This window comes from Miniopterus schreibersii (genome assembly GCF_964146895.1).
Source record: "Miniopterus schreibersii genome assembly, chromosome: 18".
Lineage (NCBI taxonomy): Eukaryota > Metazoa > Chordata > Mammalia > Chiroptera > Miniopteridae > Miniopterus > Miniopterus schreibersii.
Genome location: NC_138121.1, coordinates 23,985,999 through 24,002,311, shown reverse-complemented (window position 1 = coordinate 24,002,311; position 16,313 = coordinate 23,985,999). Strand labels below are relative to the sequence as shown.

Genomic DNA, 16,313 nt, shown 5'->3' with positions numbered 1-16,313 from the left:
TTGACTTAGGACATCTTTAGAAACCAGCACCAACCAAGGTATCTCTTTCATTAATTCACTCAGCTTCTCTCTGCCCCATACTGGGCTGGGTGCTGGGGGCAGAGAGCTCTTTGTTATAACTATTTTGGAGTCATGAAGTCTCCCTTTTCTGGTAAAGGAGGAAGATGGGAGCATTTTTGCCCACACTTGGTTCCATAGGGCTAAGAGACATTTGAACAATGTCGTCATCAAATTCGTTATTTGCCAAGCCCAGAGGGGAAGGAGGAAAAAGTGAGGTAAGAGGACACTGGCCGTACTTCCTTGTTTTCTGCAAAAAGCCAGAGTACCCACCTGAATGTGGGCCCACCACAGGTTGGCAGGAGCACAGCGTCCCCGGTCCCATGACCCACCAAGGAGGGACCTGGGATTGGTCATGTTTTCCCAGGGACCAGCCCATGAGAATCATCTCAGCCAACTAGCCTTGGTGTTGTCATTAAAGTACAGATACAACTCGGTCACACTGCACAGAGGTCATCGGCTGAGCATCTACGATTTGCTTGGCACCAAATGAGGATCTGAGAGTCCAGTGTTGATTTCTGTCCTTGGTGATGAGCTCTGATGGAGGAGACCTGCACCAGGTGTCAAGGCACGAGAAGTTGTATCACAATCACCTGGGGTCCAGGAGAGAGCAGGGAGGACTACACAGCTAATCACACACTCAAGGATGGTATCTCCATTTTGCAGGTGACAAAACTAGGCCCTGAGAAGTTAACTAAGCTGTCCCAGGTCACAGAGAGCTAGAGAGCCAGAACTCACTGACCTCAAAGTGCATGCTCTTTCTGCTCTGCCAGATCACTCCTCACCCTGGAGGACAGCACTGCATGCCCCACAGTCCCCGCTTGCTCATTCGTACATGGATGCATTTGTTCAGTGCATGTTCACTGAGTACCTACTGCACGCCAGCAGCCATGTCAGATGCTGGTAATACAGAACTGAGTGAAGTAGTTCAAGTAGTCTATGGGGCAGGGAGGCCACAGATGCTTGCTAGATAAATAAATGTATATTTAATTTCAAGAGAAGAAACATGCTATGAAAGTAACAAATGAGATATGGAGACTGAGACTGATAGCTAGAGACTTGACCCCTGGACACCAGGGAACACCTGCTCAAGAAGGTAATATTTAAGCCCGTAGTGTTTCAACTGGCCAGTGATGTTGCCACCACAGGCTATTTGGCAATGTGTGGACATTTTTGGGTTATCACACCTGGGCAGGGGCGATGCTATCAGCAAGTAAACCCAAGATCTGGGAGTGGGCACCTAAGCATCAATATGTTTTGAAAGGTCCTCAGGTGACTCTAATGCACAGTCATGGTTGACATCCACCAGATTCAAGGTGTGCCCAAGGTAGAGGCCTCTGTGTGCGTGGCAGCCCGCCGCGGGCTAAGAAGCCTCGCCTTTGCGCATCACCAACGGAACTCTCTAGTTCCTGTCTAGTTAACGTTCTGTCTCGGCTTTCAGGGGTTGGCTGAATTCTGTCAAAACAACAAACTATTCATAGTTCTTGTGTTACCCGCAGTTCCAGGCCTTTTGTTCTGAAACTCACTTGTTTATAACAGTTTCAGTCTCCTGGTAGAGCCCCAGGGCTGCTCTGTCTCTCCCATCCCTTAGGGGATAGAATATTTGCAGTTTCCTTTGTGAACTTTGTTTCCAAACAACTCCCAGCACCCATCTGCCGCTATGTACTCAAAGCGGAAGAAAAATACATTCAGACTTGTCTGTTCTTTAAGATCCAGCTCAGTTCCCATTTCCTTTTATTATTATTAGGCACTCATCCCATGACTGACTTTGTAACTGGCACTTGGGGATACCGTGATCAATGAGAATGATATGGCCCCTGAGCTAGGGAGCTCAAACTCTAGGACAGGGTGTCTCAACCTCAGCACTATTGACATTTGAGATGAGGTAATTCTTTATTTGAGGGGCTGTCCTGTGCATTGTAGGGTGTTTAGCAGCATCCGTGGCTTCTATGCACCAGATGCTAGCAGCCTGTTTCTGTGCCCCCCAATGATGACACCCAAAAATATCCTCAACCCTGGCCAGTGTGGCTCACTCAGTTGGTTGGAGCGTCATTCTGTGCACTAAGGGGTGGCTGGTTTGATTCCTGGTCAGGGCACATACCCAGGTTTTGGGTCCCATCCCTGGCCCAGGGAAACATGTAGGAGGTAACTGATCAATGTCTCTCTCTCTCTCTCAAATATATATATATAGCTCAAATATATATATCGTCATACATTGCTAAAACGTCCCCTGAGAGGCAAAATTGCTCCCAGTCAAGAACCATTGCTTTCAGAGGAACAAATACTCATAAGGGAGATAAAGGTGAGGAAAGGGGTGTAAAAAGAGAGATCTAACTTAACTTGGCAGGAACAAAGGAACGAGAGCTCCTAATGGAGGCTGCCTGTTGCAGCCCAGAGAATAGCTGGTCCTCTTTCCACCATCACGCTCTCTCTGGTCGTTGTAATGCCTTTTGTCTTCTCCAGTATCTCACAGCCGCATTCACCGAGTGTGTACTGTTCAGCCAGATGCAGCGTTAAGCATTTGGCATATGTCTTATTTCATTTCATTCTCATAACTACCCTAGAACCATAACTGGCACCCCAAACCGCTGAAGATTTGCTATATAAGTAAGTTGCCTTTTAAACCAGTAGCTTTGCGTAGTAGGCGTGTAAAGTAACTGGAACGAAAGCTTTGACTTTTTCGTTACCCCTTGAACAATAGCCTCTTACTTCATCAATTACCACACTTTTGGCGCTGTCAGTGTCTTCACCTCAGCTGTCGCCGTCTGGTTTGTATTGCTCATACCAAGACGGCACACAATATGAAATCTGAGTCAACATCTCAAAGGCATGTGTAGAAACTTAAAATGGTCCAGAGGACACTGAGCAGAATGACAAAAGCTCTGGAAACCAGGCCATGGGAGGAATGAGACTATTTAGTTCAAAGCAAATTTGGCTGTAATATGATGCCGTCTTTACATTTTTCAAGGGCTGTCACGCAAAAGGGTGCTTTCATTAGATTAGGCGGCTTCCAAGGGCAGAATTAATGCAGTGATGATTGTCCAGGGAGGCCTATTTTGGCCCAATAGAAGGAAGTTACTTACAACTATTAACATTGTAGAAAAGTGGAATGATTTCCCTGAAGAGGTAGTGAGCTTTCCATCATTGGGGTTATTCAAACCCCACTAGATGAAATGGATAATCCCAGGAATGGTATTCAGGCACTGGGAGATGGTTGGTTGAAATAAAGTTCATCTATGACTATGTAAACCCCAAAGTGGCAGAATGAGTTGTTCTTTTCCCCTCATCCCCAATATTACAACTGATCTGTACCAAGTGGAAGGGACCAGTTGAGACCCCCTGCATGTGGCCAGGCCCCACCTGGGGAACAGGATGCTGTGAAACTCCAGCCCCTGCACCGTTGTCCCTACAGCCATGTTCTCCTAAGATGACTTACTGGTTTATCTCTGTGTGAACACAAACTTCTTGTGACTTATTCTAGAAGCTTCTCTCAAATTTTAAGTGGGAAAAGGTGAGGGTGTTGAGCGGGAGAATTCTGAGGAAGAAACTGAGGAAGGGCTTGTTACAATCATGCTCACGCCCCTTCTCTTGCTAGAATTGGGGGGGCTCTTTCAGCAGCCTCATCATTTGACTCTCTGGCCACCACCCTCATGCTGCTGTGTTTGGCTAAGAATGAAAGGTACCATCTACAGATGGCCCTTTATGTGTGTTATGTCATTCCATCCAGGTAACTATCCCAGTGAGATCAAATTATGATTATCTCCATTTTCCAGAGAAGGAAACTGAGGTTCAGACAGGTTAACTAGCTTTCCCTAGGTCAGAAAGCTAGCAAGTGGCAAGTGACATGGCAGGAGCTAGTAGCCAGATCAGTCATTGTCCTAACTGTGTGGTCTTAACCCCCGGACCCTCCTTCCCACCCTGAATGACAGTAGCCAGACCTACATTTAGATGCACACACGTTGTAATTTTGTTTCTAGAAAGGAACATAGCTTTGGTTTTATTTCTAATCCCCTCCTTGATGCCCACGTTTGTTTTGGCTCTGAAGGTCACAAGAACCCAGGAGATGTGAATCTTTAGAAAACAGGTTTCATTGAAACCCAGATCTTTTACCAGTGTTTCAGGTGACCTACCAGAGCCTTTGACCCATAAAAGTGGAATTTAGGTTCTATTCAATCTAAGACCACGTTGGGCACCGTCTCAAATTAAATTGTATCTGGCCCAGTCCCTGGACCTTGAGTCCTCTGTACACAAAGGGCATTCAACACAATGTTCCTAATGGCTTTTGTTCTTGACTTTTAGAATTGTTTTCCAGTGGACACATCTCTTTTCAATGCCCTGTTTATGGCATGAAGTTCATGGCAGTTGGCAAGTCTGAACACAGGGGAAGGATCTCATGATGTGGGCTGGTGGGCAAGGGGTATTGGGGAGCACCAGAGTGGTACATGAGGCGAATCCTAGGTTAAAGAGGAGATGCCGCTTTGTGATGGTAGTGGATGGGATGGAGCCCCAGGGGTCCCGGGGTCATCCAAGCCAGACATGTTCCCCATTCCGCTCCATCTCTGCGCTAGACTTCCTCATGATCCCTGTCCAGCTTGCCCTCATCGGCACCTGGATTTACTCTCCTTCCCAGTCATCTGTTTATCTCCACTTGGTTCAGAACAATAGAACCATCTACCTATTAACCTGATGTCTGTGGCCTTGCTCAAAACCTCTGCTTATGCCGTGTCCTACCACACACACATATATGGATACCCTATGACCTAATCTGATCCCCAACCCTGAGGGCCCAGCATTGAACCCTAAAATTGGGAAGGCAGGGGATGGGGTGAAGGAGCAGCATCTAGAAAAAGTTCGTCTTGAGGAGCATGACCAGGGGACTCCAAAATCCATGGGCTTCAGATACTGATGTAAACAAGCGGACATGGAAGTTTTAGCCAGAGGGGTGTAGACAAGAATAATCTTGGATCATTTTTTTGAGATTAGAACTTGTTTGTACCAGGGCCCCTTCTGAAAACCTCAGGTTTTACCTCCTCGGCAGATCTTGATCTGTCTTAAGGATAGTAATATTTTCTTAGTACACTGCCTGGATAGCATACAACTTTTGAAAGTGTCCAGAACTTTCCTGGGAACTTGGGGAGTATGAAGGAAGCACATAGCAGGGCCTCTATTGTCGGGGACCTTTGCACACAAGAAGTTTGGACTTTATACAGTTGAGGGACTCTAGCAGGATTTCACAAACAAGGGAGTGTGGGTTGGTTAGCTTTATATTTTAGAATGACATTCATCTGGCTACAGAGTGAAGGTGAAGAAATGAAAGGCAAGGATAACAACCAAGACACTATTACGATAGTCCATACAAGAAACAAGGACACTTTGAACAAAGGGAGTAGCTTTGGGAATAAAAAAGAGGGGAGACATTCGAGGGGTAGCGAAAGGTCATCGAGTTATGAATCAACGACTGGCTGGGCGAGGCAATGAGAGAGGAGGAAAGGTCAAGAAGGGCGCTCAAGTTCGTGATCTGGGCCAACTGAACGGGGGATTCAAAGACGGCTGTGACATTTCTGACTCGCGCAGGTGGGGCGAATGGCGTTGGTGCCGCCAACAGAGTCTAGAGGCCTGGAATTCAGGGGAAAGTTGGGGAGCGCAGCCTGGTACCTGTGCACCCTGGGACATTCGGGGGGCAATGGGCGTGTGGTCCAGAGTTCAGGAGGCAAATCTGGGCAAAGCATTAGAGGCTGATGGCAGGAGGCAGGAGATGCGGTACCTGGAAATAAGAGCACTGCTCAAGAGTGTGAGAAATATAAACATATCTTAAGGGAAAACGCAGAGAAGGGGGGGGCAGGGGGGAGAAAGGGGGATGCTGGCATCAGAAGGGTAGACAATAGAAGATGAACCTATGAAGAAATCAGGAATAAAGGGTAAAAAGAACCTCTAAAACAGTGGCTGCTGTAAGGAAGTGGGAGGAGGGATGGGAAAGAATGGAATAGATGGAACTGAGGGAAAGGTGAGAACTGGAGAAGTTAAGAAAAAAAGGGATTAGGAGAAAGGATGGTAAGTTTGTTTTAGAAATGCCAAATTTAAAGCTTCAGCCTAAAATCCCGGAAATATGAGGAGGTCAAGAGCTTGTCAGGTACACAAAACTACAGATTTGCTGGGCCTCACATAGAGCCACGGATACCACAGGAGCAGGAGGGCCTTAAGTGGCAGAGGCTGTGGCAAGATGAGAGGGCCAAGGACCAGCCACAGGGGCCACCTTGGGGGAAAGGGGGGGAAGAAGAACCCGGAGACTCGAGGGACAGAGAAGGGGGAGAAAAATGTGGAAATGCAACCTCCTGGAAGGCCAAGGAGGCCGTGTCAGGAAGGAAAGTGTCGTCAGCAGTGCTGGAGCAGAAGTCAAACTCCGGTGACTAGGAGGGCGCCAATGACCCTCGGGAGAGCAGCTTCAGCAGCCCGCTGGGGACAGAGGATGCTCCGTTTGTGCCACATCCTGCTTAAGCAGAAGCACACTTAGAACCAAGTCATCACAAAGCCCTGTGAGGAACAATGGGCCTCGGCTACTCAGCCAAGTCACTCTGCCCTTTCTACCCAGGTGACTCCAGCAAAAAGAACCAGCAGAAACAAGTACCCAAGGAAGTGGGCAGATTTGGACAGTGACCACATTTTTTCTAGCCAATGACCACAAAAAGGGGAGGACATGTCTCCTGCTTGGTTCGTTTACTCAGGGCTCATGCATTCATTCACACTGTACTGGGTCTAATGCGCTCAGAGCCTGAGAGGAGGGACACGGTCCCGGCCTTCAGTTTTTAATATATAGGATGGAGGGTGGGGGGTGTTTTCGTTCCATGAGAATTTTCTCCAACCAAAAAACTGAAACTCATAGACACAGACAAGAGTATGGTGGTTACCAGAGGGAAGGGGGTGGGTAGAGGGGTAGTAAAAGGTAAAAGGGGCCAAATATATAATGAAGGAACACGATTTGACTTTGGGTGGTGGGCACACAAGGCAATATACAAATCATGTATCATAGAAATGTACGCTTGAAACCTATATAATCATATTAAGCAATATCACCCCCAATAAGTTTAATTAAAAAAAAACACACAAGTAGCCGGCCAGGCGTGGCTCAGCGGTTGAGCATCGACCTAGGATCCAGGCGATTGGGGTTCGATTCCCGGTCAGGGTACATGCCCGGGCTGCGGGCTCGATCAATGACTTCTCATCATTGATGTTTCTATCTCTCTCTCCCTCTCCTTTCCTCTCTCTGAAATCAATAAAGATATATTAAAAAAAAACAACAACAAAACACATCTAGAATGCCTGATAAAATCACCATTCCAACTTTTATAAAATTACCCAGGTTAACAATACCTTTTAATGCTTCTCTGTAGAGGGTTAATTAAGGTAAAGCTTAAATGCTAAAAGAAGATAACTACTCTATTAAAAAAAATTCTGATAGACTGACTGGATTATAGTCTCACCGCAGACTGCACTGATTCTTTATTATGTACGTCAAGGTTCTCTTCCCTTGCAACATTAACCATCACTTTGTTGCTTGTGTCTCTCCAGTCTTCCTCTCCAAACTAACCAAGTCTGTTTCTCTATTCACCTGCCCATGACTTTCCACCTGCACTGTCCCCTCACTGCCTGCACACTCGAACCTGAGGTCAAACTCACCATAGGGCTCATCTCAAACCATCACCACCCTTTCAAACCTCCCAATCCCTGTCCATGGTACCATCTCATCTCCTCGCACCGGCATCTCTGCATCCGATCGATTGCCGAGTTCTGTGACAGCAAAGTCTTGTGCACATAATACAGGGTGGGGCAGAAGTGGGTTGACAATGGGTTGTTCATATGGAAAATAATAGAATAATTAATAAATAATAATACAAGAATAAACTGTTTTGCATACTCACAACTGTAAACCTACTTTTGCTTTACCTTGTATATGTTCAACGTGGACTTGCCCATTGAATGGACACATTTTATATCCTGGGCACCTTTCTAGGCTCCTAGTAACCATGGCTATAACACTAATAATGACAGTGGTTAAGAGTATGCCTTTGGGTTGCAGATGGGTCTGATCTGGGCTTAGTCTCATCTCTGCTATTCAGTAGCTTAGTAACTTTGAACACATAGTTGCCTCATGTATAAGAATACAACTTATTAGGGTTGTGAGAATCAAACATAAAATGTCTGTAAGTCTCTGAGCACAGAGATATTATTTCTCTTAGTTCCGTAGTCCACTGTCAATGTTCATCCATTTCAACAATCTAGCATTAAATCCAAAGTACACCAGATGCCAAGCTGATGCCAACAGTATTCGATTTTAGAAACTTAATTGGACTATTTAATAAGTTCCAGCAGGGGTCACCGCCCACCTAGGACCCACTGTTTGCAACATAAAATAAGGACCCTCCCGTAAAACAGATCCCTCTTTCCCTCCCTGATCCATCCTCCACTGCACCCAGTTTTGAACATTTCAATTAAAAATTATCCAACTCAACTAGTTTGAATGAGTGCTAGCGGTGTGCGTAGGAGCTGCTTGACCAATTAGCCTGGAAGACCTTTTTTCCCTCTAAAAAGCTACTTTTTAATTCCTAAGGAGGCCCCTCCTTTGTCAAGCTTTCCCCAGCTCCCCCACAGGAGCTATGCCCACCCTTGCGCTCCACCGCACTTTGGGAATCCTCCTGGAGGCCCTCTGTACCCCATCGCTCGGCTATAGCCAGTAGAGGAAGAGGCAGAGGCCCCGGTTCCAAGGTCAAGGAAATCTAGGAACGTTGATGCCGTCATTTGACAACGTAACAATTGCATGGTCTTCCATTTCCTTCCCCCATTGTTTCTGGACAATACAGGGCACAGACCGAGGACTCAAAAAAAAAATAGCTGCTGAATGAATACATGAATGTTTCTTCTCCTGATCTCTCTGTCAGCCTTTTCTTTTTTGTTCCCTGTTGGCCTCCCTAACACCATTTTTCTACCTTTCCTCTCATCACCCCAATACAGAAAATCACCTCTCTCTCTCTCTGCTCCTCCATCATTCTCTTCTTCCTTCCTGCCTCTCTGTCTCTCCTCCACTAATGAGAGAGAGAGAGAGAATTATCATTTCTGGTTTACAGAGGAGAAAACAAAAGTTCAAAAGTCCAAATCTGGGTGCCAAAGATAGTGTGCTTCACACCCAGCCCCAGGCCCTGCGACTTTGTCCGAGGGCTGCCCCAGGATGCTGGAGCTCACAGCGCCAGTGGCCAAGGAGAGCCAGAAGTGCCTGCAGTTTAAGCCTCCCCTCATCACCACCACCCCTTAACTAATGATTGACAGGTGTGAGGATATAAAAACTATAGTTCCCTGACCCACAATGGGGACCGCTCTCAGGTGTCCCGTCCCCCCCCGTCCCCCCCCCCCCCACCACTGTTTCCAGATCTGCCCCAGGGATTAAGCCAACTGACCCTCAGTGGACTTCCCTTGATGCTGCACCCCGTGGGGCCTCCTCCTTTTCCTGTGCATCTTCCCCACTCCAGGACCAATATTCTTTGGAAAACTTCCTAACAAATCCCTTTCATGCTATAGGGGTTCAGAACAGGCTTCCCCCAAGATGCCTCCCCACTTTGGAATGTGGATTATTTTGAGCTGAAGGCAGTCAAGATTCTGCAGGCTCACGAGAAACGTTTACCTCTCCCTTAAAGAATTTAAATGAGGGGCCTTGCCCATAATAAGGGTTGTTACCAAAAATAACTTTTTATGACCCATCTACAGGACAGGGAAAACTACTAATTACCGAGCAGCTACTATTCTTATCGTCCAGCAATGACCTTCCTCCCCTTGGAAGCCTCCAAGGCATCCTACCTTATCCCTAGCTCAAAATGTTATATATTCTTTGTTTTAACTTTCTGTCCCTGAACCTCCTATGTATGTGGGGCTCCCCTATGTACACATGTACCTAAATCCGGTTATTTTCTCATATAAATCTGGCTCATGTAGATTTGATTATTAGACCAGCCAAAAGAACATTGAAGGGTAGAGGAGGGTTTCTGCCTTCTGCACAATGCAAATGCTCATCTCAAGTGCTGCCCTTAAGGAGCCCAGCCTCAGGCAAGCCCGTCAGACTTCAAAGTCTTTTCCACGGTATGGTGCCTGAGATGCTATTGTAATCATGTGGGCCTGCTTCTCACTCATTTTAAAAATTAAATGGCCCCTGGAGCTTCAGGTACCTTGAAGACAAACACGTGTTCCAGTGCTCTGTGCTTGCTTTTTTCTTCTCTGTGCTATGATTGTACGTTTCTGAGACAAAAGACCTTTGACTCCCTCAGCAAAATGAAATAAGCGACTCAAAGAAAAAAAGTTAGTGTTTCAAACTTGTCCTTGTAACTGTCCTACACCTGGGTCCATAGTTAAATGGACTTTATTCTTTTAATGTGATCCCTTTTAAAAATAATAAGCCAGTCAGAGAAACACAGGACCATAGGATATCACTTATATGTAGAATCTAATGAACAAAATAAACTAACAAATAAAATAGGAACAGACTCATAGATACAGAGAACAGACTGACGGCTGTCAGAGGGGAGGGGTGTTGGGGGAGTTGGGGGGCTGGGTGAAAAAAGGTGAAGGGATTAAGCAAAAAAAAAAAAACCTCATAGTCGCAGAAAACAGAATGGTGACTACCAGAGGGAAGGAGGGGTGGGGGGACATAGAAGAGAGTGAAGGGGGGATAAATGGTGATGGAGGGAGACTTGACTTGGGATGGTGACCACACAATACAGTATACAGATGATGTATCATAGAATTGTACATGTGAAACCTATATAATTTTATTAACCAATGTCACCCCAATACATTCAATAAAAACTTCTTTAAAAAAGAAGTGTGTCTGTATATACACACACAGACATATTATTGCATACGCAATATCACTACATTAGAGAAATTTTAGGGAAAACATCTAGGGGAAAAAACACCCAAATACCCTGATCTAATCATTTACAAACTTTTTCCTTCCAGTGTTTTTTTGTTGTTTTTTAAATTCATGCGTCATGGTTGTAGCCTTGCTCGAACAACTGGATCTCCTGTATGTTTTCCTTCAGTTCAGTTTTCTATGGTGTAACACATTCCTGTGGTTTTCTTTTTTTTTAACTCCTCACCTGAGGATATTTTTTCCATTGCTTTTCAGAGAGAGAGGAAGAGGGAGAGAGAGAAACATCGACATGAGGGAGACACATTGATTGGATGCCTCCCAAACGTGCCCCTACCCGTCTGGGGATCTTGAGCCTGCAACCGAGCTACATGCCCTTGGCCAGAATCGAACCCAAGACCCTTCAGTCCGTGGGCCAACGCTCTAACCACTGAGCCAAATGGTCCAGGGCTGTGGCTGTAATTTTTAAAGGTTACCCATTGTTCTACCCAGAAGATATATTATAATTTGTCACCATTTTGATTGCTTTTGATATTTCTCAACTGCAAATAAGATCGTACTGAACAACTTTGTGAATATGCCATTTTGTTTGGCATCTACCCTTTTTACATATTTCAGGTTATTTCTTTAAAAGAAATTTTCATTTCAAATAAAGGAATAATATTTATCAAATAAAGGAATAATAGTTATGTACATTGCCACATTTCTCCCAGTCCACCCACTTACTAAAATGTTTACCAATTTATAACAGAAGCCATCCTGAAACAAAGGTTATTCCAAATTATTATGACTTCTTTTTTTAATGAGTTCTGGGCTAACTAAATAAATTCATTTTAAATGTCTCCATTTAGTACAGAGGTCTTGAAACCTTTAGAATTATATTGAACTTATGGCATTCCTCATGACAAAGAACCTGAAAGGGACATTTCGGTCACCCTAAAACATGTGCTTCCTTTATTAATCCTCAGCTTTCTAATTACTAAACATTTCATTGAGGGATTAGTCACTGGGCTTGAGTTACCTAATTGAATCAGTCATTTTGCATACCACTGAACACAAGTCAGGACGTTTCAATGGCTGATCTAGGTTAACTGACTTGAGTGTGTGTTTTGTGGGCATTTCTGTTTGCTTATGTCTGCAAAAGCAGAGGATGAAGTATGTTGACAAGATAATCGAGCAGAGAGAGTTCTTGTTTCCTCTGTTACCTAGAAGTTTGCCTGAGTATACCTAAAGTTTAGTATTCTTATTTATTAGCTTCAGAAGTGCTGCTCCCTGAAACTGATTTCCCAGGAATGTTTGGACCTCCAGGACATCATGTCCCATTAGTGTCAACCACAGCACTGCTATTTTATTTTTTTTTAATATGGTTAATTGCTGTCTTCTTTCACACAAGTGGAAAAGTACAAAAAATAAATTCAACCTGGAATTATTCTGAAGACCTGGGCACTTGCTACAACACAGAGAACAGAAGGATTGACTGTTATTATAGCTTCCCCCCCCGGAGCCTATCCAGTGAGTTCTGGTGAAAAAGTAGAAAACCTAGCCAGTCTTCTAGATGCATGGTTCCAGGTGATACCAGACATTCCTGTATCGGGATAGGGAACATCCAGCCCGAGGGCCATATACGGCCCATGAAATCATTTGGTCTGGCCCTGCCAAGGCAACCGCAGGTAGGACTGGAAATTCAAGAAATCTAGGAGCTTTTTTTCATAGCTAATTTTTAAGTTGATAATTTTGTAGGCCCTCAAATGATGTTATAAATATCCACGTGGCCCTTAGCAGAGAAAAGGTTCCCCACCCCAGGTGCGTATAGATAAACATCCCATGGATTGACTGAGTCTTCTACCTTTGAATTGTCTGGGATGTTTTGTGTTGTTTATTTTGTTTTCTTTTGTCTTTGAAGAAGCTTGTTTTCCACAGCACTTCGAAACTACAACAAGCCCCAACTTGCATTTCATTTTAAGAGAGACTTTCATCATTGGATTAAAGTCAAAGGCAAAATAGACAAACCACTTTAGAGTCTATTTCCCTGTGAATTAAGAAAACCTCTATTTGCTTCCATCCACACTGTTTGCCTTCACCCCCAGCAGGTGTAGCCACAGGGTGTGGGGTGTTGACATCCCGGCAAATGATTCTGTAGTTAATGATCTTTCTTGGCAGGATCTTTTCTGGGTTAGGATAATGCTGGGCAATCCTACTTAGAGCCCTATTCAAGCTCAATCTTCTCAACCAAACAAACCAGTTTTACAAACCATAGGAATTTAATTTGGCCTCACTCTTGCAGGAGAAAGAGAAAGACAAAAGGAGGAAAAAAGCTGGCAGCTCAGCCTACAAGCAACTGCCTTCTGGACACACTGCCAGCTTCATCCAATTAAGAAGCATTAGAAGTCTAATGACAAATATGAAGACCAAGGTTCAGATGAGGCAAGGTTCTTGACAGCAGCCAGGCAAACTGCAATGTTTCCAGCCCTGGTGAGTCTCTTCAATAGCGGGGTGGGCAAAAGTGGGTTTACAGTTGTCTGTATAGAAGAATACGTGCAGGCTCTGAATATGACAGTAACTTTAGAACACAAAAGAATGTCATGATGCTACTGTAAACCTACTTTTGCCCTCCCCTGTATTTAAAAAGCACAGCCAAGCACAAAGAGAGCCTGACTCCGTGAGCTTTCTTGCATAGCTAGGGAGCAAGAGCCAAAGTCTAGAACCCAGCCAAACATTAATCTCAGAGCAAAATTCCCTTTAAGCCTAAAGAAACCTAGGGGATTTCCTGGATACAATGAAACACGTGAAATACCCCAGGTTTGCATATTAATATTTATCCTGGGAAATTAACAAAAGTATGGCTTAGATGCACTTCACCTTCCAGGCCCCTCCCGAGTACACCTCCGGAGGAAAGCAGACCAAACCGATGTAGCGAGAACCACTTGGGGCTACGCTTTCCTTTACTCCGCACCAAGCGTGTTAGTTTTAAACCAAATCTGAAGAAGCCCCACTAAGGCAAAGCAAGTGCCAGATCCTGCCCTGGATGAGAATCGCAGTGTTGTCCGCTTACCTGTGATTAGCACAGCCTTTTGGTCCACAGGTAGCAACTCTTGGCCAGATAAGTGAATATACAAGAGGACACAGGACAGAGAGAAGAGTATTAAGGCCCAGAAGAGAGGCAGGCTGAGCAGGCAAGCCCCTCCCCAGAGGCCCCCCAGGCAGGCCACTTTTTTCCCCACCGGCCCTGGGCTCTTATTGAGTTTGCAAAGGACTAGTCCTCCCAGGGCCGCCGTGACAGCCAGGCAGAGCCAAGCTGCCTCTGAGGAGAAAGGGCTCATTCTCAGAGGCTCTGCTGCACCTTTCTGCGCTCAGGACAAGTGGGGAAAGGCAGGCTGGAGGCAGCCTGGATTATATGAACGGAGAGCCAAGAAGGGAGGAGGGGAAAAGCCCGGACGCACGCTGAATGATCCTGCAGTAATCATATTCATACAGGCACGTATTTCCTAGTGGATAATGTAAACCGGCGTGCACTTTGATATAAATGCCAGGGCACTTCCTATTTGACTGCTCCCCCCACGCCCACTGCCTGCATGACATGCACACTTTCTCACCCGTAACAAACATAACAAACACAAATTCATTTTTTAATGACATCTGGAGAGATAACTAGTTGGATAATTATTGACAAAATTCATTCTGAACGGTGAATTACAAAACCTCTAGCTCCCAGAAAAATACACTTCTTCAGGAGCCTGTGGAGTGTCTGTTTGTCCAGTCCTATTCCTGACTCGTGTGTGTGTGGGGGGGGGGGGGGGATGGAGGGAAGGAGGGAAAGAGATGGGGGGAAGGAGGCAGAGAGAGAGGGAGGGAGAGAGAATGAATCCAGGCCACCAGTGAAGTTCAGAAGACCCACCTTGGAGAGGGAGGCATCACTAATTTCGTCCATGTTCACAGGGTCCCTGCCATCTCCCACCTGAGTCAGGCTGAAGGGTGGATGGAGAGGGAATAAAAACTAGAAGAGTTTCGTGGCGGATGAAAAGTGCTTTGGTCTTGCCAGAGGGGAGATGTGCCTGGGCGAGACAGTAACAATGATAACACAACTAATAAAGGCCCAGACACACCTATGGGTACTTATTTGTGCCAGGGTCATATTTAGCTACTTATCCATTCATTCTCTCTATTGAGACCCTAGTCTCTGCCATGCTCTGTTCCAGACACTGGCACTCAACAGTCAATATGCTCTGTCTCTTTGAATATCCTTATGACGGTAGGTTTTATTATTGCAGTGATTTTTCAGGTCAGAACACAGAGGCACAGAGAGGTTAAGAGAGCTGCCTGAGCTCACACAACATTGCAGTCAAGCAGCCTTGTATCAGATCTGTATGCTCGTCCCCTCTACTCTGTCTTGCCTCTTAGGCAAAAAAAAAAAAAAAAAAGGACAGTCAGTATGGAATGTACTAGTGCTTCCCTTCCTTAGCTTACCTTGAGCCTTGGGAAACACTTCAAGGTGGAAATTATTACACCCACTTTGCAAAGAGGGAAACGGAGGCTGGGAGAGGGTAGCTGTGGATCTGGCCCCAAGCTCGTGACTTGCTGGGTGGAAAGCCGGCGCGGGAAGCTGGGACACCTTACTGACCACCAGCAACGATGCTGACTTCCCCAAGAGGGCGCCAAAGCACCTGGGCTTGTGGCGAGCCGAGTGTGCGTCAGGCGCCAGGATTCCCACAGACGCTGGGCATTGGCACATCTGGAGAGACAAGGAAAGTTCTCACTCTGAGGTCAGATTATTTGTATTCAAATCCAACTTTAGCTCTGCTGAGAGAGGGCATGTGGTAGAATAACTGCAAACAATAAAAGCCACAGGAGCTGTCAAGAGAGTAAGATACCCACCCTTGCCCCCCCCCCAAAAAAAACACCGAATTTATAGCTTAAAACCAGCAGAGAACAGCTCAGTTCAATATGGCACCTAATTTCACCTAATGGAAACCCCCTAGCCTCATTGTACACCGGTTATAATACATTAGCCTGCTAGAAGACACACTCTGCGCTGCTGCGACCAGTAGTGGAAAACCCAGATAAGGACACAGCAGAGCTGATGAGCCCTGGCCTGTGCGACTCAGTTGGTGGGGCATCCTCCTGGGCACCGAAAGGTTGCTGGTTCGATCCCCAGTCAGGACACATTCAGATGCTTCTCTCTCTCCCTCTCCCTTCCTCTCTCTCTAAAAATCAATAAAAATACATATACATTAAAAATGTCTGATGAAGCTCCTCTGAGAAATCTCCACCCCTTTCAGGAGAAGATCCTGAGTATCCCTCCCCTTCATTGAATCCCCTACCTCCCAGCCCCCCGCCCATTGAATATACC

General features: G+C 45.7%; 1 protein-coding gene across 1 annotated transcript in view; it reads right to left on the bottom strand.

The window, feature by feature from the left end:
• The window catches only part of HSD17B2 (hydroxysteroid 17-beta dehydrogenase 2), a 34,604-nt gene extending 20,296 nt beyond the window's left edge, over positions 1-14,308 (bottom strand). The window contains exon 1 of the mRNA XM_081118988.1: positions 14,019-14,308. Within this exon, the coding sequence (XP_080975114.1) occupies positions 14,019-14,286 (268 nt within the window). The 5' untranslated portion in view covers positions 14,287-14,308. The remainder of the gene's footprint in view (positions 1-14,018) is intronic.
• Positions 14,309-16,313: the final 2,005 nt, after the last annotated feature.